This window comes from Puma concolor, chromosome B3 (assembly GCF_028749965.1).
Source record: "Puma concolor isolate L17-30 chromosome B3, mPumCon1.1.hap2, whole genome shotgun sequence".
Taxonomy (NCBI): domain Eukaryota; kingdom Metazoa; phylum Chordata; class Mammalia; order Carnivora; family Felidae; genus Puma; species Puma concolor.
The window spans coordinates 86,605,262-86,629,365 of NC_141672.1; the positions used below are offsets into that span (position 1 = coordinate 86,605,262).

General features: G+C 37.8%; 1 protein-coding gene across 2 annotated transcripts in view; it reads left to right on the forward strand.

Moving 5' to 3' along the window:
* The window catches only part of KNL1 (kinetochore scaffold 1), a 69,266-nt gene that overhangs the window by 39,658 nt on the left and 5,504 nt on the right, over positions 1 to 24,104 (forward strand). For both annotated transcript variants that reach the window (XM_086710383.1, XM_086710382.1), the window contains 12 exons: positions 225 to 363; positions 746 to 813; positions 1,606 to 1,704; positions 10,484 to 10,599; positions 12,905 to 12,995; positions 13,983 to 14,099; positions 15,619 to 15,706; positions 19,122 to 19,199; positions 19,359 to 19,398; positions 20,164 to 20,265; positions 20,968 to 21,068; positions 23,998 to 24,066. In XM_086710383.1, coding sequence (XP_086566509.1) covers positions 225 to 363; positions 746 to 813; positions 1,606 to 1,704; positions 10,484 to 10,599; positions 12,905 to 12,995; positions 13,983 to 14,099; positions 15,619 to 15,706; positions 19,122 to 19,199; positions 19,359 to 19,398; positions 20,164 to 20,265; positions 20,968 to 21,068; positions 23,998 to 24,066 — 1,108 coding nt within the window. The remainder of the gene's footprint in view (positions 1 to 224; positions 364 to 745; positions 814 to 1,605; positions 1,705 to 10,483; positions 10,600 to 12,904; positions 12,996 to 13,982; positions 14,100 to 15,618; positions 15,707 to 19,121; positions 19,200 to 19,358; positions 19,399 to 20,163; positions 20,266 to 20,967; positions 21,069 to 23,997; positions 24,067 to 24,104) is intronic.

A 24,104-nucleotide genomic window follows, 5' to 3' on the forward strand; every position in this document is an offset into this window, starting at 1 on the left:
TAATGCACAAGGTGATTTCTATATATTCTTAAATAAATTACTTTAAAGGTTTAATAAGTTGCTTATTACTTATTCTAATTTGTTACTGAGGTATTTCATATAAATTATAGATAAGTTTTATGTTAAGAAGTAGTATTTGTTAGCATTTAACAAACATTTAGTTATTTATAGGTATACAAAGTCCTAACTTCATGCTGATGATGTTCCTTAATTGATAATTTCAGATTTTTGATCACCATGCTGAAGGGGATATAGATAAAAATGCTAACAGTGTATTAATAAAGAGCCTAAGCAGGACACCATGTAGTTGCAGCAGTTCTCTGGATTCGATCAAGGCCGATGGGACTTCTCTGGACTTCAGCAGTAAGATCTTCATGAAGGCTAAATAATAGAAGTCATCTGCTTACTTGACTAATAATAAATGTATTTCAGTTTAGGAGATATTTAAAATTTTTTTAAGCTTTTTGGGAATTATAGCTAATTGATAAGTAAAATATTTAGTCTCTTTTTAATTCTTAGTAATTTTAATAAATTGAGAAGTGATAGACTATAAACGGTAAGAGAAACATTGAATGGGGCCTTAAAATTGTGATATACTTTGCACTGTAAATGACTCTCTTCCCCAAAAGATCCTAGTGGATATCTTCAATAGAATGAACCACACATACAAACCTGAATGATGGTTAAAATTAAGCTTACAATTCAGTTTTGACATGTTCATCTCCTGAATTTGCTTTACCTCTAGCACACCACAATAGTCAAATGGAATCACAGTTCCTCAGAGACACTATTTGTGAAGAGAGCTTGAAAGAGGTATGTTAAAATACTTACGTTTCTGTTGCAACTGTTTTCCTCTTTTTGTTTTTAAATTTTTTTAGGGGAGCTTGGGTGGCTCAATCGGTTAAGTGTCCAAGTCTTTGATTTCGGCTCAGGTCATGATCTCACAGTTCAAGAGATCAAGCCCCAGGCTGATCAGCTCTCTCTCTCTCTCTCTCTCTCTCTCTCTGCCCCTCCCCTGCTCACTCTTTCTCTCTCAAAAAAAAGAAACTTAAAAAAATGTTTTTTTAATTATGAAATATTTCAACTATACAGAAAACAAGTGTTTTTATTAAGGACCCAGCATGTTCATTAGTCATGTGGAGTAGAAATCACAATTAGAAGACCTATGTTTTATAATTTGTTCTTAATTCTATTGTTACTGAATAACATTAAGAAATACTATTAGATAAAATCTTTTCATGTATAGTACAGATATTTAGATATTTCCACAAATATACTGTAAGCTATTTAGAAACAAAGTAGGGTTGGGGCGCCTGGGTGGCGCAGTCGGTTGAGCGTCCGACTTCAGCCAGGTCACGATCTCACGGTCCGTGAGTTCGAGCCCCGCGTCAGGCTCTGGGCTGATGGCTCAGAGCCTGGAGCCTGTTTCCGATTCTGTGTCTCCCTCTCTCTCTGCCCCTCCCCGTTCATGCTCTGTCTCTCTCTGTCCCAAAAATAAATAAACGTTGAAAAAAAAAATTTTTTTTTAAAAAGAAACAAAGTAGGGTGTTATAGTCAAAAAGAACTCACTTTGAATAGTTGTGCAAACTTTTTTTCTTTCCTCAGAAACTCAAAGATGGGAAAATTACAATAAAGGAGTTCTTTATACTTCTTCAGGTCCACATTTTGATACAGAAACCCCGACAGAGCAATCTCCCAACCAGAGTAAGTGCAATTTCTTGACAAAATAGTTATCTCAGTCAAAATGTATTGTACTTGTTTATCAGACTGCATCAAAATGTGTGTTTATACAAAACAGAAAAAGGATCTAAGGAAGCATATTTTCCTGCAGAAAGTTTTTCTATAGTGGGTATATTGTGCTTAGCATAAAAATTGATTTTTTGTAGTGTCATAGATTTTGATAAGGTGAAATTTTATTTTTTCTCATTCCTTGCTATGTATTTTGTCTTTGATCCTTTTTCTTGAACATATACTTTTTCACACTATTATAAAAATCCAAGTATAAAAAATTTCTAATAAACATTTTTCAAAATCAAAATTATGTAAGATTATACAATGTTTGAATTATATAATCAACAAACTCAATTTAAAAGATTAATAGAAAAATTTAATAGGAATATTTTTTTTCTCTTAAGTCTGTCGAACATTTATAAAAATTAGTTATGCCCTTGACCACAAAGAAAGTATTAACAGACTGAAAAAAAAATGGAGATTTTACGGACAATATCACCTGATCTTAATCCAATAAAATTAGAACTAATAAAAGGACTAAAACATTCTTAACCTTCTTGGAAATTGAGAAATACACTTGTAGATAACTGTGAGATCAGAGAGGGAATCAAGACCATTAAGAAAGCACAGTAAAGGAGAATATTTAATACAAATCTATGTGAAATACAGCAAAAATTATACTTAACAGAAAATTAAAAGTATTAGATATCATTGTTATTATAGAGAGAACCTAAAAATAAAGGAATTTTTAATGCTCACTTTAAGAAATTGGAAAATGAGGGGCGTCTGGGTGGCCCATTTGGTTAAGCATCTGACTCTTGATTTCAGCTCAAGTCATGATCTCATGGCTCATGAGTTCAAGCCCCGCATCGGGATCTGTGCCGTCAGCATGGAGCCTGCTTTGGATCCTCTGTCCTCCTCTCTACCTCTGCCCCACTCATGCATGCGTATACACCATGCACTCACAAACTCTCTCAAAAATAAATATTGAAAAAAAAAGGGGCGCCTGGGTGGCTCAGTCGGTTAAGCGTCCGACTTCAGCTCAGGTCGTGATCTCGCGGTCTGTGAGTTCGAGCCCTGCGTCGGGCTCTGTGCTGACAGTTCAGAGCCTGGAGCCTGCTTCAGATTCTGTGTCTCTCTCTCTCTCTCTCTCTGACCCTCCCCTGTTCATGCTCTGTCTCTCTCTGTCTCAAAAATAAACATTAAAAAAATTAAAAAAAAAAAAAAGAAAAAGAAATCGGAAAATGAACCATAAAATAATATCCATAAAAAAGACATGAAGACAGAATTAATGCAGATAAATGGTAAAAGCTAATGAGACAGGAAACAAAAATTAGTAGAAAGAATAGCAAATCCAAAAACTGGTACTTTGAAAAAACAATAAAATAAGAAAACCCTTGAAGAGCCTAATTAAGAAAAAAAGACATGAGCACCTGGGTGGCTTGGTCAGTTAAGCATCCAACTCTTGATTTCAGCTCCAGTCATCAGGTCATGATCTCACAGTTCATGCGATAGAGTCCCACAATTGGGCTCTGTGCTGACAGCCAAAGTCCGCTTGGGATTCTCTCTCTCTCTCTCTCTCTCTCTCTCTCTGTCTCTCTGTCTCTCTCTCTCTCTCTCTCTGACCTTCCCCTGCTTGTGCGTGCATGAGTGCATGCACTCTCTCAAAATAAGTAAATAAACATTTAAAAAAGAAAGAAAAAGAGCTAAAATATAGATGGTTGAGAAAGAAGACCTGTCCAGAGATTAAAATGATTTTTTTAGGGGCGCCTGGGTGGCGCAGTCGGTTAAGCGTCCGACTTCAGCCAGGTCACGATCTCGCGGTCCGTGAGTTCGAGCCCCGCGTCAGGCTCTGGGCTGATGGCTCGGAGCCTGGAGCCTGTTTCCGATTCTGTGTCTCCCTCTCTCTCTGCCCCTCCCCCGTTCATGCTCTGTCTCTCTCTGTCCCAAAAATAAATAAATGTTGAAAAAAAAAAAAAAAAATTTAAAATGATTTTTTTAAATCCATCAACTCTGACAACAAATTTTAAGACCCAGATGATTTTTTTTAATGTTTATTTATTTTTGAGAGACAGAGATAGACAGAGCGTGAGTTGGGGAGGGGCAGAGAGAGAGGGAGACACAGAATCCAAAGCAGGCTCCAGGCCCTGAGCTGTCAGCACAGAGCCTGATGCAGGGCTCAAACTCACAAGTGGTGACATCATGACCTGAGCCGAAGTTGGGCGCTCAACCGACTGAGCCACCCAGGTGCCCCCAGATGATTTTTTAGCAAGATATAAATTACCGAAATTAACCTAAGACATGGAAAACTTTTATTCTCATCGAAAATTTTATTTTATAACTTACCACTAAAATTGTCACTAGAACCAGATGAGTTCTATCTAGCTTTTAAAGAATGAACCTACACAGGGGCACCTGGCTGATTGAGTCACTAGAGGATATGACTCTTGAAGCCCCACACTGGGCATAGAGCTTTTAAAAAAGTTTTTGTTGGGGCACCTAGGTGGCTCAGTCGGTTGAACATCTGACTTGATTTCAGCTAAAGTCATGATCTCATGGTTCGTGAGTTTGAGCCCCTCATCGGGCTGTATGCTGACAGCATGGAGCCTGCTTGGGATTCCCTCTCTCTGCCCCTCCCCTGCTCATGCTCTGTCTCTCTCTCAAAATAAATAAACTTTTAAATAAATAAAAATAAATAAAGTTTTTGTTTTAAATAATGAAGGGAGAGAGGGAAGGAAGAAGAAAGGAGGGACGGAAGGATGAATGAACCTACACATCTGTGGACATTTGGTTTATGAGAAAGATGCTAAAATCAAGTCTAAAAAGTTCCTGGGTGGCTCAGTTGGATAAGAGTCGGTTTTGGCTTGTGTCATGATCTCACGGCTTTGTGCGTTCCAGCCACATATCAGGCTCTGCGCTGGCAGCACAAAGCCTGCTTGGGATTCTCTCTCCCTCTCTGCCCCTCCCCCACTTGCACTATCTCTGTCTCTCTCAAAATAAGTAAACTTAAAAAAAAAAAAAGAACGTTTGTGCCACAAGTGATACCATCAAGAAGGTGAAAAGACAACCCACAGAATGGGAGAAAACATTGGCAAATCCTACATTTATAAAGGACTTGTATCTAGAATATATAAAGAACTTTTTCAACTCAATAATAAAAAGACAAACTAATTAAAAAACAGTCAAGAGAATCTAGGGGTGCCTGGGTGGCTCAGTCGGTTGAGCGTCTGACTCTTGATGCTGGCTCAGGTCATGACTTCATGGTTCCTGAGTTCAAGCCCTGTGTTGGGTTCTGTGCTGACAGCACAGAGCCTGCTTGGGATTTTGTCTCTTCTTCTCTCCACCCCTTTCCTGCTTGCACTTTCACTGTCTCAAAAATAAACAAATAAGTAAAAACTTTAAAAAAAGAAAGTAGTCAAAGGGATCTGAATAAACATTTGTCTGAAGAACATATACAAAAGGCCCACGAGTAGAAGAAAACATGTTCAGCATCATTAGTCATTAAGGAAATGCAAGTTAAAACAGAAATGAGTTACCACTTCACAACTACTATGATGGCTGTAATCAAAAAGATAGGAAATAAAGTATTGGCAAGGATGTAGAGAAATTAGAATTTTCTTTCATACATTGCTGGTGGGAATGTAAAATGGTACAGCCACTTTGGAAAACAGTTTGGCATTTTCTCAAAAAGTTAAACATAGAACTATTATAAGATTCAGCAATCCCACTTCTAAGTATATTCCCAAGAGAACTGGATATATACATCCACACAAAACTTGTACATGAGCACTATTCATAATAGCCAAAATGTGAACTTAGTGGTTTTTTGGGGCTGAAATGGGGGTGGAAGACAATGCAGAGTGACACCTAATGGGTACAGGGTTTCTTACAGGGGGATGAAAACGCTCTAAATTAGATTGTGGTTGATGATTGCACAGCCCTGTGAACAAACGTTAAAAAATTATTTAGTTGTATACTTAAATGTATGAATTATATGGTATGTGAATTAAACTTTAATAAAGCTGTTTAGAAAGAAATCAATTCCAGGAGAATTGTATATCTAAATGTGAAGTGTGAATCAAAGATGGAAAGTGAGAAAATGGGCACACATCTTTTGTGTCCCCAACCTCATTATTCTTATCACTATAGCTATCCACTAGATTCCCACTAGAATCCTCTTGTTTCACCTGTAGATGTGGAGTAGAAAGCTGCCTAGATGTGGATCCAGAGTCTACAACTTCTTAGAAAAAGCAGAAAGAGTACCAGGGGACTAGGAGAAAGCAGAGGGGAACTATACGAGCAGAGACGCTGCTGGCAGAAGAGGTGAAGAAGAGGACACTTAAGGAGCTAACCCTTAGGTTAGCTACCCTTAAGGTCTGAATCTTCCCCTTTCCTCTCAGGCCTTGCAGAGGTCAGGAGGATCAGTGTTAGGGAAATAGATCTGGTAACAAACCCATAGAGATGGAAAGAGAGTTTATGCTATCCAGGAAAGAAATTTAAAATTCCAAAGTAGGGACAAGCCAAAGAGGTACATATGGACCATTGAAAATGAAGTTCACAGCTATGGGCGTCTGATCCAGGACTTGGATAACTATGAGTCTATTTTAGGGTGGAACCGAGGAAAGTGGTTTTTTTTCTCCTTCCTTTTTCTTTTCTTTCTCTTTTTTTTGTTTTTTTAAAGTAAGCTCTACACCCAACATGGGGCTTGAACTCAGCCCCAAGATCAAGAGTCGCATGCTCAGGATGCCTGGCTGGCTCAGTCAGAGCATCCAGCTCTTGATCTTGGGGCCGTGAGTTCAAGCCTAACGTTGGGTGTAGAGATTACATTTAAAAAAGTCACATGATCTACCAACTGAGCCAGCCAGGCACCCCTGAGGAGAATGTTCTTGAGGCAAGTGGGGAAGTGTGTGCTACCCCTTAGAGACACATATACAGCTCCCATATGTGTTTGCAGTTACAGGAGCTCAGAAGGCATCACCAGCAAATGGTGCTTTTGTAGTGTCCCATGATGCTCATTATGTGCAGGGAGTGCCTCAGGCAGAAGTACTATAATTTACACCCTCCTCAGGGATATCAAGGAACTATTGCAGGTACCCCTGCCAGGCCTGAAATAGCCAAGAGCTGATTGTGCATAAATTGGGTACTTAATCAAAATAGATAAGTCAGGGGAGGAGGGTCGCTGGTGTACATAGTCCTGGGTTCACGGTGCAGCAAATTAACCCAACTGTGCATATGGCATGGACAGTTGCAGCCCATATGTACCCACAGTGCATGAGCCTGGTACCCATTGACACTTGTACTCCTGATGAATCTCTAGGAACATGGCCCTGTGTTTCACTGGTGGTTATGAAGGTTCAGGAGGAACCCTACCCTTTGTAAAGAGACTTTTATTATTATAGGAAATGTCAAACATAGACAAAAATAGAGAATAGTTCAATGATCTCCCCATGTATACATCACCAGACTTCAAAATTTATCAACTCTTGTTTTGTCTCTGCATTTCCCTGCCTCCTTCCTGTTATTTTGAACCAAATCCCAGGCATCATTTTCAATACATATCCCTAAAAAGATGAAGACTCATACTTTAAAAACATATCCAAACATAATAATCATACCTTAAAATGATTATTCAATCAGTATTTTTCTTTTCCTCATTGTCTTCAGCATTATCTTCCTTCCAGTTTACTAAATTGAGACCCAAATGAGGTCAAAATAATATAATTGGTTGATATCTTTAGTCATCTCCTAAACTGTAAGGTCCCATTCCATCTCTGTCTCCTTTTTTTTTTTTTTTTTTTTTTTTTAGTGAAGAAACCAGGTTTATTATTATTTTTTTTTTTTGTAGAGTTTACCACTAAATGGATTTTGCCAGTTGTGCACACCCAACTTTTATCTATCCTTTGTATTTTTTGTAAAGTGGCAGAAGCTTTATCAGATTCAGAGTTTTTTTCAAGTTCACTTTATAGTCCTTCTTCCATCAGGAAATAATGTGTGATGATGATGAATAGGCAGCCATTAATGATCATTATCTAGATCTATTAATTAGGAGTTGTAAAGTAGTAGTTGTAAACTAATCTATCATTTATTTTTCATTTATTGTCCAAATACTTCTATAAAAAGAAATATTCCTTTACCCAAGCATTTGACTCCTATATGAAGGCATTTAGCCATTTTCCCAAGGAGGCCTGATTTCTTTGAGTGAAAAATCCTTGCTTTAAAACCACAGTCTGGGTGTGCCTCAGTTGCTTAAGCATCTGACTCTTGATTTCAGCTCAGGTCATGATCTCACAGTTTTGTGAGGTGGAGCCCCTCATTGGGCTCTGCACTTGCAGCTCAGAACCTGCTTGGGATTCTTTCTGTCTCCTCTCATTCTTCCCCTCCCCTACTCATGCTCTCTCTGTCACTCTCGAAACAAAAATGTAAATTAAAAAAAGCACAATCTGGGGAGCACCTGGGTGGTTCAGTCAGTTGAGCATATGACTCTTAATTTCAGTTCAGGTCAAGATCCTGGGGCTGTGGGGTGAAGCCCTGTGTCCATCAAGCTCTGTGCTGAGCATGGAGCCTGCTTGGGATTCTCTTTCTCTCCCTCTGTCCCCTCCCCCTACCTCTCTCTCTCTCTTCCAAATTAAAACAAAAAACAAAAAAACAACAACAACAAAAAAACCATAATCTGTGTTCTAGTGTTGCCATTTCTTTTTGAGCCAGTGTATGGAGCTTTGATTTTTATTTATAAATCTAGCCTTAAATATACCTTTAAGAAAGAGAATCAGCTTCAGTTATAATTGATCTTAGCATTTTTTATTTTTTATACTTTATAAGTACTTTACTTAGTACTTTTATATTTTATTTTATACTTTCTAGTAAATACTTCTAGTATCTGCTAGAAGATGTGTTAGAGACAGAGAAAGGAGATTAAAACCTCATTCAGTTCTTTTTAATTTATCAAATAAACGTAGAAAGTGAGAAGAAGCTAACATTTTGTTAGAACACTTTATCAGGCTCTGGACTTGAGTAACCTTTAAAAAAAAAACCTTTTACCATAATCTTGAGAGGCTGGTCAATATTGTGCCCATTTTATAGATGAGGAGACCAACTCTTAGAGTGGTAAAATGACTTATTCTGTGCCATACTGCCTATGAATAATGGGCAGTTGTGAGATTTTGTTTGGTTTGGTTTTTATATGTTATGTGATGTAAGGAGCTGACTTGGTTTTTCCATTACTGCATCAAGGACATCAAAAAGTCATTGGATTTGGGATGCCTGGCTGGCTCTGTTGGAAGGTCAAATGACTCTTGATATCAGGGTTCTGAGTTTGAGCCCCATGTTCAATGTAGAGATTAAAAGTAAAATTGAGGCAGCTGGGTGGCTTAGTCAGTTGAGCATCCGACTTCAGCTCAGGTCATGAACTCATGGTTTGTGAGTTCAAGCTCCACATCAGTCTCACAGCTGTCAGTGCAGAGTGCACTTCAGCTCCTCTGTCCCCCTCTCTCTCTGCACCTCCCCCGTTCATGCCCTCCTTCTCTCTCAAAAATAAATAAACATTTAAAAAATAAAGATATGGGTGCTTGGGTGGCTTAGTCAGTTAAGCATCCAGCTTCAGCTCAGGTCATGATCTCAAGGTATATGAGTTCAAGCCCTGCATCAGGCTCTGTGCTGACACCTCAGAGCCTGGAGCCTGCTTTGGATTCTGTGTCTCCCTCTTTCTCTGCCCCATCCCCACTCAAACTCTGTCTCTCTGACTCTCAAAAAAAAAAAAAATTTTTTTTTTAAATAAAAATAAAATCTTTTTTTATTATTTTTTTTATTTATTTATTCTGAGAGAGAGAGAGAACAGGAAGGGCAGAGAGAGAGGAAGAGAGAATTACAAGCAAGCTCCACACTGGTAGCACAAAGCCTGACGCGGGGCTTGAACCCACAAACTGCAAGATCATGACCTGAGCTTATAGCCAGAGTCAGATGCTTAACTGACTGAGCCACCCGGGTGCCCCAAAAATAAAATCTTAAAAAAAAAAAAATCATTGGATTAGAGCTATAAAACGTTTTTAAAAATAACCATATTTTTACTACCTTATTTTATAGATGCCAGAAAATTTTGAATCTAAACTGAGACACAAGTATGGATTAGAGCTAGAGAATGAGAGTTGAAAAGAAAAATCTGGGAAACTGGCATCTTTTTTCTTTCTTTTAATGAAAGAGTTCCTGATAAGTTTGAACTTTTAGGTATTGATTTTCTTAAAAAAACACATAACCATTTTCAAACCACTTTGACTCGCATGTGAATGGAACATCCACTAAACAAATGTAGGAAATGGACTTTGACGTCAGAGACTTGAATTCAAATTCCAACTACTAGATTATTGGGTATATCAATTTCATAGGGTAATCAAATTTTTCTTTTATGACTTTTTAAAATAAGCACTCTGAGGGGTGCCTGGGTGGTGCAGTCGGTTAAGCGTCCGACTTCAGCCAGGTCACGATCTCACAGTCTGTGAGTTCGAGCCCCGCGTCAGGCTCTGGGCTGATGGCTCAGAGCCTGGAGCCTGTTTCTGATTCTGTGTCTCCCTCTCTCTCTGCCCCTCCCCCATTCATGCTCTGTCTCTCTCTGTCCCAAAAAATAAATAAACGTTGAAAAAAAAAAATTAAAAAAAAAAAATAAAAATAAAATAAGCACTCTGAAACGTGAAACAGTTTTTAAACATGGTTTTGTCTTCAAACTACCAGTTTTGAGGGACTGATTTTCTTTTTTTTCCAGTTTACTGTAAACACACCACCTACTCCAGAAGACGTGATGTTAAGTCAGTATGTTTACCGACCCAAGATACAGATTTATAGAGAAGATTGTGAGGCTCTTCGCCAAAAGATTGAAGAGTATGAAAGTTTTCGTTTTTGTGTGTGTTTCATTGGATGGGTGAATAATCTGTGTGATAAGGTTTTGATTAGAATAACACTGGCACAGGAAAAAGTTCATGGCATTAACTGGCAGTGTGATATGGTATATAGGAAAGAGTCAGCTTTGTAGTCAGACAGATTAAAGCTCAATCCTGGCTACAGCACTAGCTGTGTAACTTTATGTGTCATTTAACCATCATTTCCACATCCATAAATTAGGGATAACGATACATACGCAACAGGCAGAAATGAGCAGAGGAAATAATGTATATAAAATGTCTTGATGCCATTCTTAGCAAGAAGTGCATCCTCAATAAACATTAATTATTAGATTATGATATCATAAATTGATTGCAAAAGAACATCTTCAAAAAAGAAGATAGATAATACCCTTTAGAGATTTATATAGAGTGCCTGAAATCAAGATTGACTTTGGGTTTATAATTTTATCTCATTTGCCCTTGATTTGCATTATGAAAGACCATGGTATTAGACTGTTGCTCAGTGCTTTGGTGTATGTAGATGCAGCACAATAATTTATAAATTAGGTATATCTAGATTCCCTCAGGTAAATTAGGACTTACAATCCAAAATATATTTATATCCTAGTTATCTAGAACTATCCAATTAAATTTGAACCAATCTGGGGCGCCTGGGTGGCTCAGTCGGTTGGGCAACCGACTTCGGCTCAGGTCATGATCTCATGGTTCGTGGATTCAAGCCCTACATCAGGCTCTGTGCTGACAGCTCAGAGCCTGGAGCCTGCTTCAGATTCTGTGTCTCCCCTCTCTCTATCCCTCCCCTGCTCATGCTCTGTGTCTCTCTGTCTCTCAACAATGAATAAACGTTTAAAAAAAATTTTTTTTTAATTTTTTGAACCAATTTAACAAGCAGAAAAGAAAATAATTTTTAGGGGCACCTGGGTGGCTCAGTCGGTTAAGCATCCAACTTGTCCAGCTTCAGCTCAGATGATCTCGCAGTTCGTGAGTTCAAGCCCCACATTGGGCCATCGGGCTCTGCTGACAGCTTAGAGCCCGGAGCCTGCTTCAGATTCTGTGTCTCCCTCTCTCTCTGCCCCTCCCCCATTTGTGCTCTGTCTCTCAAAAATAAATATTTATTTAAAAAAAATTTTTTAATCATTTTAAAAAATTATGTAGTTTTAAAACTAGAAACTTAAGATGCTGTTAAATTATAACACCACAGATTTGCCTGATCCTGTTTTTTCATTCAACTATATATTGAACACCTACTATCTGCCAGGCACTATACTAAGTACTAAGGTTCAGGCACTTGTGTAGCTCAGTCAGGTAGTATCCGACCAACTCTTGGTCTCAGCTCCGGTCTTGATCTCAGGGTGATGAGTGAGTTCAAGCCCCACACTGGGCTCCACACTAGGTGTGAAACCTCCTTAAAATTTAAAAAAAGAGGGGCGCCTGGGTGGCTCAGTCGGTTAAGCGTCCGACTTCGGCTCAGGTCATGATCTCGCGGTCTGTGAGTTCGAGCCCCGCGTTAGGCTCTGTGCTGACAGCTCAGAGCCTGGAGCCTGTTTCTGATTCTGTGTCTCTCTCTCTCTCTGACCCTCCCCCGTTCATGCTGTCTCTCCCTGTCTCAAAAATAAATAAACGTTAAAAAAAAAAAAATTAAAAAAAAAAAAGAAAAAGTATTGGTGTTCATCACTGAACAAGACAGAAAAGTTTCTTATCTGCATGTTTTTTAAAAGAGTTGAGTGCTTCAGATTTGTCTGAGAATGTTTTATTTTGAATAAAATAAGATCATGCATACAATGTGCAGTATGTTTAGATGTGCTCTACTATCTGATTTTACACCTATACTCCTGTATATAATATCTTCTAACTCTGATAGAAATGTATTCTACTTACTAACAAGAGACTAATATGTAACTTTACTACTTTTACAAATGCTATACTATAAAGGTGAGATAAGACTGAGCTGAATGGGAACTTTTACTTAAAATAATAGCTACAACTTGACAATAATTACGCATTGATAGGCCTTAAAGATTCTTTAAAAGCAACATGTTTTCATGTTAGACCAAGTTGCTTGAGAATAATGTTTGTGAGAAGTTTTTATGATTCATAGCATTCTTGAACTGTTCTACAAGTGTTGAAATAATGAAGCTGACCACTGTTCTTGAGTAAATGTCCCTTTTTTTTTAAGGTAGAAAAGAATTTGGAAGAATCAAATTAATTATGCCTGTAAATCTGTGTTGATTCATTCTAGCTGACTTCTGAACCCTGAGCTAATTAACTTTTCTATATTTTAGATTAAAGCTATCTGCACTGAACCAGGATAAACTGTTGACTGATGTAAATAGGAACCTGTGGGAAAAAATGAGACACTGCTCTGATGAGGAGGTATTTTTGTCTCATTTTCTGAATGGGAATCAGTATACACATTTTGAACACAGTTTATTGTGAAATAAGTAACTGTTATGTGGTAATTAGTGATGAGTTCTTTAACTTCTCAGGTATAATATGTTATCAAGGTTTTAATTTAATTATATATGAGTAATTGTTAATATATAATTTTTCAAACCTGAAATGACTAATTTAATAATAGGAAATATATTTGAAGTTTATTTACAATTTCCTCCTACTTGTTTTCCTTTCACTTAGATTTAGATGAGGAAAAGATTTACTTTAATTGGTTAAATAATAAGCAACACATTTTATATGTGCTCTAATATATTAAAAGAGTTTTTTTAAATTAACTAAGAACCTGTTATTTTCTAACTTGTAATATGAATAAATGAATGAAAAACAGGAATTAGGGGTGCCTGGGTGGCTCAGTCATTTGAGCATCCGACTCCGGCTCAGGTCATGATCTCACTGCTTGTGAGTTCAAGACCCGTGTCAGCCTCTGTGCTGACTGCTCGCATCTCAGAGCCTGGAGCCTGTTTCGGATTCTGTCTCTGTCTCTCTGCCCCTCCACCACTTGTGCTCTGTCTCTCTCTCTCTCAAATATAAATAAACATAAAAAAACTTTTTTAAGCAGGAATTAAAACTGAAATCATTGGTTCTGTTCTTAAACTATTAAATATGATTAAATTTGCAAATGAGGGGACATCTGGCTGGCTCTCAACTCTTGGAGCGTATGACTCTTGATCTTGGGTCAGGAGTTTGAGTCCCACATTAGGCACAGAGATTACTTAATTTAAATGAATGAATGAGTTTTTGTTTTTTGTTTTTTTTAAGATTTGCAAATGAGAAATGCCCTGCCTTAGGAATCAGTGTAGGATGGGCAAAGCTTAGCACATGGCAGCTGATCGAGCCTTTCCAGACCATTTGCCTTTTCTAACTCACTTGTTTTAGGGCATTATAACCTTTGACTTTCTCTTGCAGCTGAAGGCCTTTGGAATTTATCTGAACAAAATAAAGTCACGTTTTACCAAGATGACTAAAGTCTTCACTCACCAAGGAAAAGTGGCTCTCTACAGCAAGCTGGTACAGTCAGCTCAGGTAATTTGACACAGCTAACAGCATAGAAAGAAAGGTCTATTAAAGTTACTTTATAGTGGTTATAGGATATGAAGAATGTTTCTTCGGAGAGACATGTGAATGAGACTTGGGCATAAATTTACAATGGTTCATAAGAGGTGGAGTTCAATTTATCAAAAGTGGGAAATCCAGAGTCACCTGGTTGGCTCAGTCAGTGGAGCATGCAACTCTCAATCTCAGAGTCATGAGTTCAAGCCCCACGTTAGGCATGGAGCCTACTTTAAAAAAAAAAAAAAAAAAAGGAAATCTGAGTAATTCTAGAATATATTTACTAATATGGGCCTATGTCTCATCTCAAATGTTGAGGTAAAACAATGTAGGATTCTGATCTTCTATTGCTAAGGACTGTACTGTAGTATTATCTTCCTCATAGTCCACACCCATCTATGAATGTATGTGCATGTTTATTTTTAGGTATGTATGTATGTAAGTAAGCAAGCAAGCTCTATGCCCAATGTGGGGCTTGAACTCACGACCCCTAGATCAAGAGTTGCATACTCTACTGACTCAGCCAACCAGTGCTCCTGTGTGTGCATGTTTAAAGTAGCATTTCCCAAAATGATGATACTTTAAGAAAGGCTCTTCATAAAAAAATTTTCATTTGGCAAATAACTCTGAGAAATGTCACATGCCATATCCTTCCTTTGGAGAAAAAATAGCATATTAAAGTCTAAACTCAGAATTTTTTTTTTTAAGTCTAAAAAGAACAAAAAATGCTTTAATTCTATTCAATGTTTTCCATATTTATTTGACCATAGAACATTTTTTTAAGAATTATTTTTTTGAGGGGGCGCCTGGGTGGCTCAGTCAGTTGAGCTTCCGACTTCAGCTCAGGTCATGATCTCACGGTCTGTGAGTTCGAGCCCCATGTCAGGCTCTGTGCTGACAGCTCAGAGCCTGGAGCCTGCCTTGGATTCTGTGTCTCCCTCACTCTCTGACCCTCCCCCATTCATGCTCTGTCTCTCTCTGTCTCAAATAAACATTAAAAAAAATTTTTTTTAACTTAAAAAAGAATTCTTTTTTTTTTTTAAGTAATATATATTAACATGGAAATGCTGGAATAAAAGAAAGTACAAAAAATGGGTTTATATGAATCTGTTATGTATGCCTTTTTTTTTTTAATGTTTATTATTTTTGAGAGAGTGCATGTGAGAGCAGGGGAGGGGCCGAGAGAGAGGGTGACAGAAGATCTAAAGTGGGCTCTGTGCTGACAGCAGAGAGCCCGATGTGGGGCTCAGACTTATGAACCATGAGATCATTGAGCCAAAGTTGAATGCTTAACCGACCAAGTCACCTTGACACGCCTGTTATGTATGCTTTTTAAAAACATCTTAAGTCCAGACTTGAAGCTTTGACATTCGTTTCAAGATTTGCCTGTTCATGGTATAGACAAAGCAGTAGGTCAGTAAGTTTAACCATTTATAATGTTAAAGTGTTTTGTTTAGAGGTTTAACTTAACAGTGTAATATTGTATTTTTAGAATGAGAGGGAGAGATTTCAGACAAGGATAGATGAAATGAACAACATACTTAAGAAGATTGAGAAATGTCTCACTGAGGTTGAAATAGGTAAAGTATTTTGAACACTTTCCCAAAGGTAGTTTAATTTTACCTAAAAGCTTCCCTACGGTACAGATTGCTGGTATCACTATGCTGAAGACTTGTATTAGCAATTTGAGACATTAGAGCAAAATAAAGCTCTTTACCTGTGGTCATCCATAACACAATCAACAAGAGATGCCCAAGATAATAAACCTCTTTAGAAAGTTCTTCATAACCTAGACTATAATCTTATTTTTTTAATAGATGAACTTATTATCTCCATTTGGAAAATAGCTGTCCTTTTAGTTTGACCTCTCATATTCCCGATTTGTTAGTATTGTTGTCCTGCAGTACTTTCTCATAAATCACAAAATTCCACATAATCATCAAATTTAGAAGCTCTTAGTCCTTAGCTATCTTGACCTCCTTCAGCATTTGACACTGATGATTATTCTCTTCCTTCTGAATCTTTCATCTCCCTAAACCTCTATGATATTGTACCACCGTGACTCTTTTTTTTTCTATTCCTTTTAGCTTCTCTGTTGCTCTCTCTCTAACTTCTTTTGTAGGCCTTTAGATTTTATCATCTACTCATTTCTATATTCTCTCCTTCATGCTTTCATCTGCCTTAACATTTGTGTTTGTATGATTTCCAAATTCAGTTAAATTCATCATTTGTTGAACACCTGCTGCATGCCCGATACTATGTTTAGCCTCAGAAAAAAAGATATTATAAACACAGATTTTTGCCCTTAAATAGCTTATAATTATTCTGAGTGAGGTCATCTTTAGCCTCTCTCTTGAGTTCCAAACTTAACATTTCTAGTTTCTTGCTGAACCTTTATGCAAATATGTCTTTAAGCACCTTAAGGATATTGTTATTTCCAAAATAAAATCTGAAAATCTGCTCTCCCTATGATGTTTCTCATCTCTGTTAATGGCATCACTATTGTTACATACTGTAAACAGCTAAAAACTTTCATTGTCTTTGAGTCTCTCTAATCAGGTCCTGTCATATCTGCTTCTTCAGCATCTCGTATTCTTTCCCATTCCCATTACGGCTATCATCAATTCTGACACGCTATTCCAAGTCTTCTAACTAATCTTTCTGTACTCTTTTTTTTTAAGTTTATTTACTTATTTTTTTGAGAGAGATGGTGAGCAGGGGAAGGGCAGAGAGAGAGAGAGGGAGACAGAAAATCCCAAGCAGGCTCCACACTGTTAGCACAGAGCCCCTCACGGGACTCGAACTCACAAACCATGAGATCATGGCCCGAGATGAAACCAAGAGTCAGACGCTTAACCAACCAAGCCACCTAGGCACCCTGCAATGTTTCTACACTCTTAATTTCATCCTACCTCCTTCTAGTCCAACCTGCGCATTGCTGCCGGATTAAATAATTATGAAGAACAGTTTTCATTATGTTACTCCCTTCACAAACTTCTTTCCATTTATAACAATAAAGTCCAAACACCTGAACTTGACATTTACATTCTCCACAATAATTTTTAGGTCTTCCTTTCTTACCTGATTTACTATTATTCTTCTATTATGCATCCCAGATTCCAACCAAATCTTGTCATCTCTATGCAGTCTTGCTATTTTGTCTTTGCTAATGCATTTTCCTTCTGTTTTCTACCAAAGGAAGCAGTCCTTATCTCCCTTGAGCTCCTGTAGCTGTTTTATTAGTCCTTCTTGTAGTATACATCTACTTGTAATTACAGTTATTTTTATATAGCTATCTCCCTAATGTGTAAGCTCCATGGAAGCAAAGATCAGCTTTTATTTTTCTCCATATCCTTCAGAGTTCTTAGTACTATGCTTTGCATTGAGCAAGTGCCTAGTACGTGTTTTCTACATTGCATTGATAGTGAGTGTATGAATTCCATAATCTTAGACTCCTACTACTCATGCCCTACTCCTTTGTTCATTACCTTTCTTTCTACTTCACATACGAAAAACAAGCTATTAGGTCAGAACTTTTGAACTTCCTACTTCCAAACAAATCAAACTTTTATATATCTATATCCATTCTTTCATTATTCCTTTCTTTTCCCTAAGACCAATCTGTCCACCTAAACTTCAGTTCCATCCCCTCTTCTCAGGAATTTCATATCACTGATTTTCCCTTATCTCTTACATATTCAACCTTTCTGCCTCCTCTCTGAAGGATATATTCACCTCTCTCTTATCTTTAAAATACCAAAAACCACACTTCTTTCTCTAGATACCACTGACAAATCGCTATTTCTTTCTCATTCCTTCATTATGCCTTGAGCAAATATACTGAGTACCTATGTTGTGCCATGTACAGTGCTCAATGCTTAGAATACTATGGTGATTAAACACAAAAACTTTATGGCCCTGTGGAGCTTCTCATCTAGAAAAGAATATAAGAATTAAATAATTTAGGGCACCTGGATGGCTCAGTCAGTTAAGCATCTGACTCTTGGTTTCAGCTCAGGTCTTGATCTCACGGCTTTGAACCTTGTGGTTTCAAACCCCCTGCTGGGCTCTGAGCTGCCTGTGTGGAGCCTGCTTGGGATTCTCTCTCTCTCTCCCTCTCACTGTCTCTCTCTGCCTCTCCCCAACTTGCTCTGTCTCTCCCAAAATAAATAAATAAGCTTAAAAATAATAATTTTATGTTAAGTGCTGTGAGAGAGGTTACACGGTGCTGTAAGGTCCTGAAACAAATCTAACCTAGTCAGGTCTGGAGGAGCTTCTCCCTGTGGAAATGGCTTTTAAGTTAAGATCTGAAAAATGAGGAGGATTTAAAGTGAGGAAGGGAAAGCAGACTATTTAATATGAATAACACACACAGAAGTTCTTCTATGGGAAAGAATGTAACAAGTATAAGGATCTGAAATAAGGCCAGTGTTGGCTAGAATAGAGAAAGTGCAAGAGAGAACATGATTCAGATAAAGCTGGAGATGTCAGCTTTGCGGGCCTGGGCAAGGAGGGCCCCTTAAGGAGGTTTGACTTTTTCTGAGAACAGTGAGCAACCTTGAAGAGTATTAAGCATTGGCTGCAATGTAGAGATGGAATTTGAATAGATGAAGAGTAAATGTAAGAAGTTAAGTACTTATTGGAAATGTGCACACATGCTTTTGTGTATGTGTATCTGTTCCTGTTTCTTGTCCATGGGGTTGCCTAACAATAACTTCAACATATGCAATTATATGTAAACAATTTCTACCTCAGAGTGGCCTATGAGAAGCTGCTGTTGGAGATCATTGCATGTGGCTCATAGTTCACTTGTCTGCCGCTAGAAGCAAGTCTTTGTATGAAATTATAAGTATAGCTCAGTGCTTTATTGGCAAGGAAAGGTGGGGAATGATGACTATTTGTGAAATACTGTTAACACTTCATTTTGGGACCATCTTTTTTTCTCATCTCTGGTTATTTTTGACTGAGTTATTCTAATGCACATTGCCTACTTAGAAACTAAGAATTTGGAGGATGAAGAGAAAGACAATCCTATGGAAGAATGGAATTCAGAAATGAGAGCTGCAGAGAAAGGTAACTGAATTAATTAAGAAGATAAATGGGGGGAAAAACAAGCTATTTTCTGTTTATTTAGGTGAGATAAAGTGATACAGAATTTTCAATAGAACAGATGATTTTTTGTAGCAACATTTTAATGTGTCCATTCTGACAGATTTTTTTTTTTCCCTAAAGAACTGGAACAGTTGAAAACCGAAGAAGAAGAGCTCCAAAGGTCAGCTTCAACTGGAGTGTTAGAAAATAGGCTAAACTTTGCAAGGCTAAATGGCTTCCTACCTCTAAAAACTGACAAGATTAGGCACATGAATATTGAATTAAGACTGACTCAGGGCTTCTGTTCCACGTTGAACTTGACCTGTCTTAGTTGGCAGTGTTTTCTAAGCACTTACGGGGCATTAATCCAAGGTAGTATTTCTCAAGCTTGAATAATATTGGGATCCTTTTAAAGAAAATAAACCTAGCATTAAACTGTTTTTATATTGTACTTTTTTTTTTTTTAAGTTTATTTACTTACTTTGAGAGAAAGAAGACAGAGAATCCCAAGTAGGCTCCATACTGTCACTGCAGAGCCCAACACGGGGCTCACTCCCACAAACCATGAGATCAAGACCTGAGTGGAAATCAAGAGTCGGATCCTTAACTGCCTGAGCCACCCAGGCGCCCCAAAATGAAAAGTAAATTTTAATAATAATATTAAAGAATATGCAAACCGTCAAAGATGCAAACCTTCATGGATCCTAATTTTGAGAACCATTGGTTTAAGCCTTTCCTAATTAGACCCTCACTTCTAGATTAATGCTTATTAAAAAAAAAAAAAAACACACAAGAAAAAAAAAACTAAGAAAACAAAAATGGATGCCATTCACTTCACTGGGGAACCATCTAGCATGTGACTTCTTCTCATAAACCTTTTATTTTTATGGAGTCCAAATTCTCTGACAACAGCCTTATCTCTCTGATTACCTGCTATGATTTGCAGAAATCTCTTAGAACTGGAAGTACAGAAAGAGCAGACCCTTGCTCAAATAGACTTCGTGCAAAAACAAACAAATAGAACTGAAGAGCTACTGGATCAGTTGAGGTAAGGAAAAGCAGGTGTCATTAGTTTGTGTTTTACCCTGTGCCTTTGTAGTTGGCTAACCTATTACAGCAGTTGACATGTGTTTTTAACATGTATCACTGTTGTTGTTTTTTTTAAGTTTATTTATTGATTTTGAGAGAGAGCCCGCATACAGTGGGAGAGGGGCAGAGAGAGAGGGAGAGAGAGAGAGATTCCCAAGCAGGCTCTGCACTGCCAGCACAGAGCCTGACATGGGGCTTGAAACCACAAACCAGGACTCAAACCCGGGGCTTGAACCCTTGAACCTTGAAATCATGACCCGAGCCAAAATCAAGAGTTGGACACTTAACTGACTGAGCCACCCAGATGCCCCTGTGTATCACTATCTTTAACCCGTAATACAACCTCAAAAAGAGTCAATGTACGCAACACCAAGCTGAAAGGATACAAGGTGGGAAAGCTATGAAATTATCATTTTAAAATATTTAACACTTTATATTGCCTAAACTTGGGTTTTCTCTGATGCAGAACTCAAAATTGGGTCAATTCTTTCAAAAGCATATTTGTACATTCACGGTATTTGAATCAAAATATTTGATTATCTCCCAAGCCAGCAAAAAACTTCAGCAAATATTGCTGGCACTCTTTATGTGGTATCAAAAGTTAACTCTTCTCTTCTTTTACTTCAGAAAAAAATTTTTGTCTTTGTTTATTTCTCTCCAGCGTGTCTGAGTGGGAAGTCATCGAGTGGAGTGATGATCAAGCTGTGTTCACCTTTCTTTATGACACAATAGAACTTACCATCACCTTTGGAGAGCCAGCAGGTGAGTAGCAAAAGTAATTCCTCTGCAGAAAAATGTATGGATAAACTCACTAAGGAGTCCAATCTTTATTTTACTACAATAATAACTATTGACATAATGAAATGAAAGCACACTAGAAGAAGCGATTATTTTAATTTACGATAATAGGATTTTATTTTATTAGATAGAGAATAAAATAAAAATTCAACTAATGAAAGTTGACCTTTGTTGAATGACATTAGATGATAGAAATTTTACATATCCAAATAATGGATCAATATGCTATTTGCATCTATTTATTCTGGCTTCCTTTTTTCCATCTGTCTTTTTTGATAGACTTACTCTAATGGCTGGTGACACTTGTTTTGTTTTGTTTTGTTTTGTTTTGTTTTGTTTTGTTTTGAGAGAGAACATGAGCAGGGGAGGGGCAGAGAGAGAGGAGGACAGAAGGTCCAAAGCAGGCTGTCTGCTGACAGTAGCCAGCCTATTGTGGGGCTTGAACTTACGAACCGAAGCTTGAGTTCATGACTTGAGCTGAAGTTGGATGTTCAGCCAACTGAGCCACCCAGGCACCCCTTGATATTTTTTTTTTTTTTTTGTACTTAAATTAACCTGAAAAGTTCATTGGAAGTTCTGTATATATTGGTAGGCTTAACAGAGTCTTTGGAATCACTATATGGTAACTGGACAGAGTCCTAGCTATTTTGTTAAGAGGCTCCTGTCGGTGTCTTTAGGTCTTTTCTCTGAAACAATTTCAGCATAGCAAACCAAACTTCACATTTTTCCAGTCTCCACACATGATTCTCCTTAAAATTTTCTTTTCTCAAAGAATATCAACAACTTCAGTCCAGGTCCAAAATTAAATGTTTATTTGTTTGTTTGTTTGCTTGTTTATTTTGAGAGAGAGAGAGGGTGGGGGAGGAGTGGGTAGAGTGAGAGGGAGAGAGAGAGAATGCCAAACAGACTCTGCACTCAAGCTACCCACATGCTCTAGTCCAGGTCCAAAATTAAAACAGGAATCACTCTTTACCTCTATATTTTATCCCTTGCCAGGCATATCTAATCATCAATAAGACATACTGATTTTAATTTCTTAATACTGATCCACTTTTCTTCATTTCCTATCAATAGTCATTTCTAACCAAATGACTACAATAACATTCAAACTGGCCTTTCTGGATCTTCTCCTTTTCCCCTCCAATTCATCTTCCTTCCTGCAGCTATGGGGATTGTTAAAAATCTGATTATGCACCAAATACTCTTAGACTAATGATCAAAATATTTACTATGAACTGTAACATCTTGCAAGAATTTAATTTTTCCTCCCTTTCCTGCCTCATCTTAAACTATTCTCTGCACTTTGGCACATGGATTTCTTTCATTTCCTTTTTTTTTTTTTTTTTTTTAAAGTAGGCTCCATACACAATGTGGGCCGTGAACTCACAACCCTGAGAATCAAGGGTCTCATGCTCTGATGACTGGCCAGCCAGGCACCCCTCTTTCATTTCTTTAAAAGATCATGGTCTTTTTATGGTCAGTCATATTCCATCCTTCTCCAGGACCTTGATAATGATCTTTTTTATGCCTGAAAGCCCTTTCCCTTGCCTTTGTCCATTTGGACTACTATAACAAAAATGCCATAAACTGGGTAGTTTATGAACAACCAAAATTTATTTTCTACATTTCTGGAAGCTGGAGATCCAAGACTGGGATGCCAGCATGCTCAGCTGAGAGCCCTCTTCCAGGGTGCATACTTTTTATTGTATCCTTATATGCTGAAAGTCCAAGCTAGCTCTTTAGGGTCTCTTCTGAGACCCTAATTAATCTCGTTCATAAGGGGTCTACCCTCATGTCTGAAATACCTCCCCAAAAATCTGTCACCCAATACCATCACCTTGGGCATTAAGATTTCAACATACAAATTTGAGGGGAGGACACAATCATTCATACCGTAGTACTCCCTCTCCACTAAATAAATTTCTGCCAGTAATCCTTAAGAGCTCAGCTCAATTATCACTTTCTCAGGAAAGTTTTCCCTGACTCTCCTTTTACCCATTCCTTCTACTAGTTACCTTCCTCTTATATATTTTCTCATTGCTTCCCGCAGTTTTCCTTAATAGTGCCTATTCCCAGTTATAGTTTTTGGTGTGTTTATTTGTGCAGTTATCTGTGTATCCCCCTGAGCTATTAGCTTTTTGAGAATATAAATTGATCGTGTCTTTTGTCTCATTATTGTATCCCCAGTGCCTAACACATAGAAAATATTCAATAACATGAAAAGAATCAGAATTCGAGAAACATGAGAGAACTCTAGAGTTTGGAGGAGGAAGCAGCTCTCCTGGCTAATGAGTAAAACTCATTACTGTAATGCTAAGAGCATAAATCATTTGCACTGTATTTATAAAAAGAAAGTAGGTGTGAAGAGATCAGTCATTTTTTTGTATGGTGTCTGAAAATAGTATCTTTGCACAAAATTTAGAAGTTAAAGGAGGAGGCCTTGATAAATTTAAAATAAAGGTACTACACCTTAAATTTCCTTCAAAGGCCTGTCAGTAAGTGTATTTCAGCAGTCTCAGGGGGAGCCTTTACCATTCACAAAAAATAATATGATTCAAGGATATACCTTTAGCTGCTTATATTAAAAAAAAACTCTGCTTGGGCACCTGGGTGGCTCAGTCACTTGAGCATCTGACCCTTGATTTCAGCTCATGTCATGATCCCAAGGCGGTGGGATCGAGCCCCATGTCAAACTCTGCACTGAGTGTGGACCCTTCTTAAGATTCTCTTTCTTCTCTCTCTCTCTCTTCACATGCTCTCTCTCTCTCTAAAGAAAAAACAAAAACAAAAAACCCTGCTACCCAGAAAGAGTAGGCTTGTAAAGTACTGAGTTGTATGTGGCTTAAAATCAGATAATAAAAAGAAATACTGCTCTTACTCTGGTTCTTCCTAGTTGGTCTCCCTTTCCTGGACAAGGCTTTCAGGAAGATTGTTGACCTGAATTTTCAGTCTCTGTTAGATGGTAAGTCCAGTTATCCACTGAAAACTTGTTGAATATTT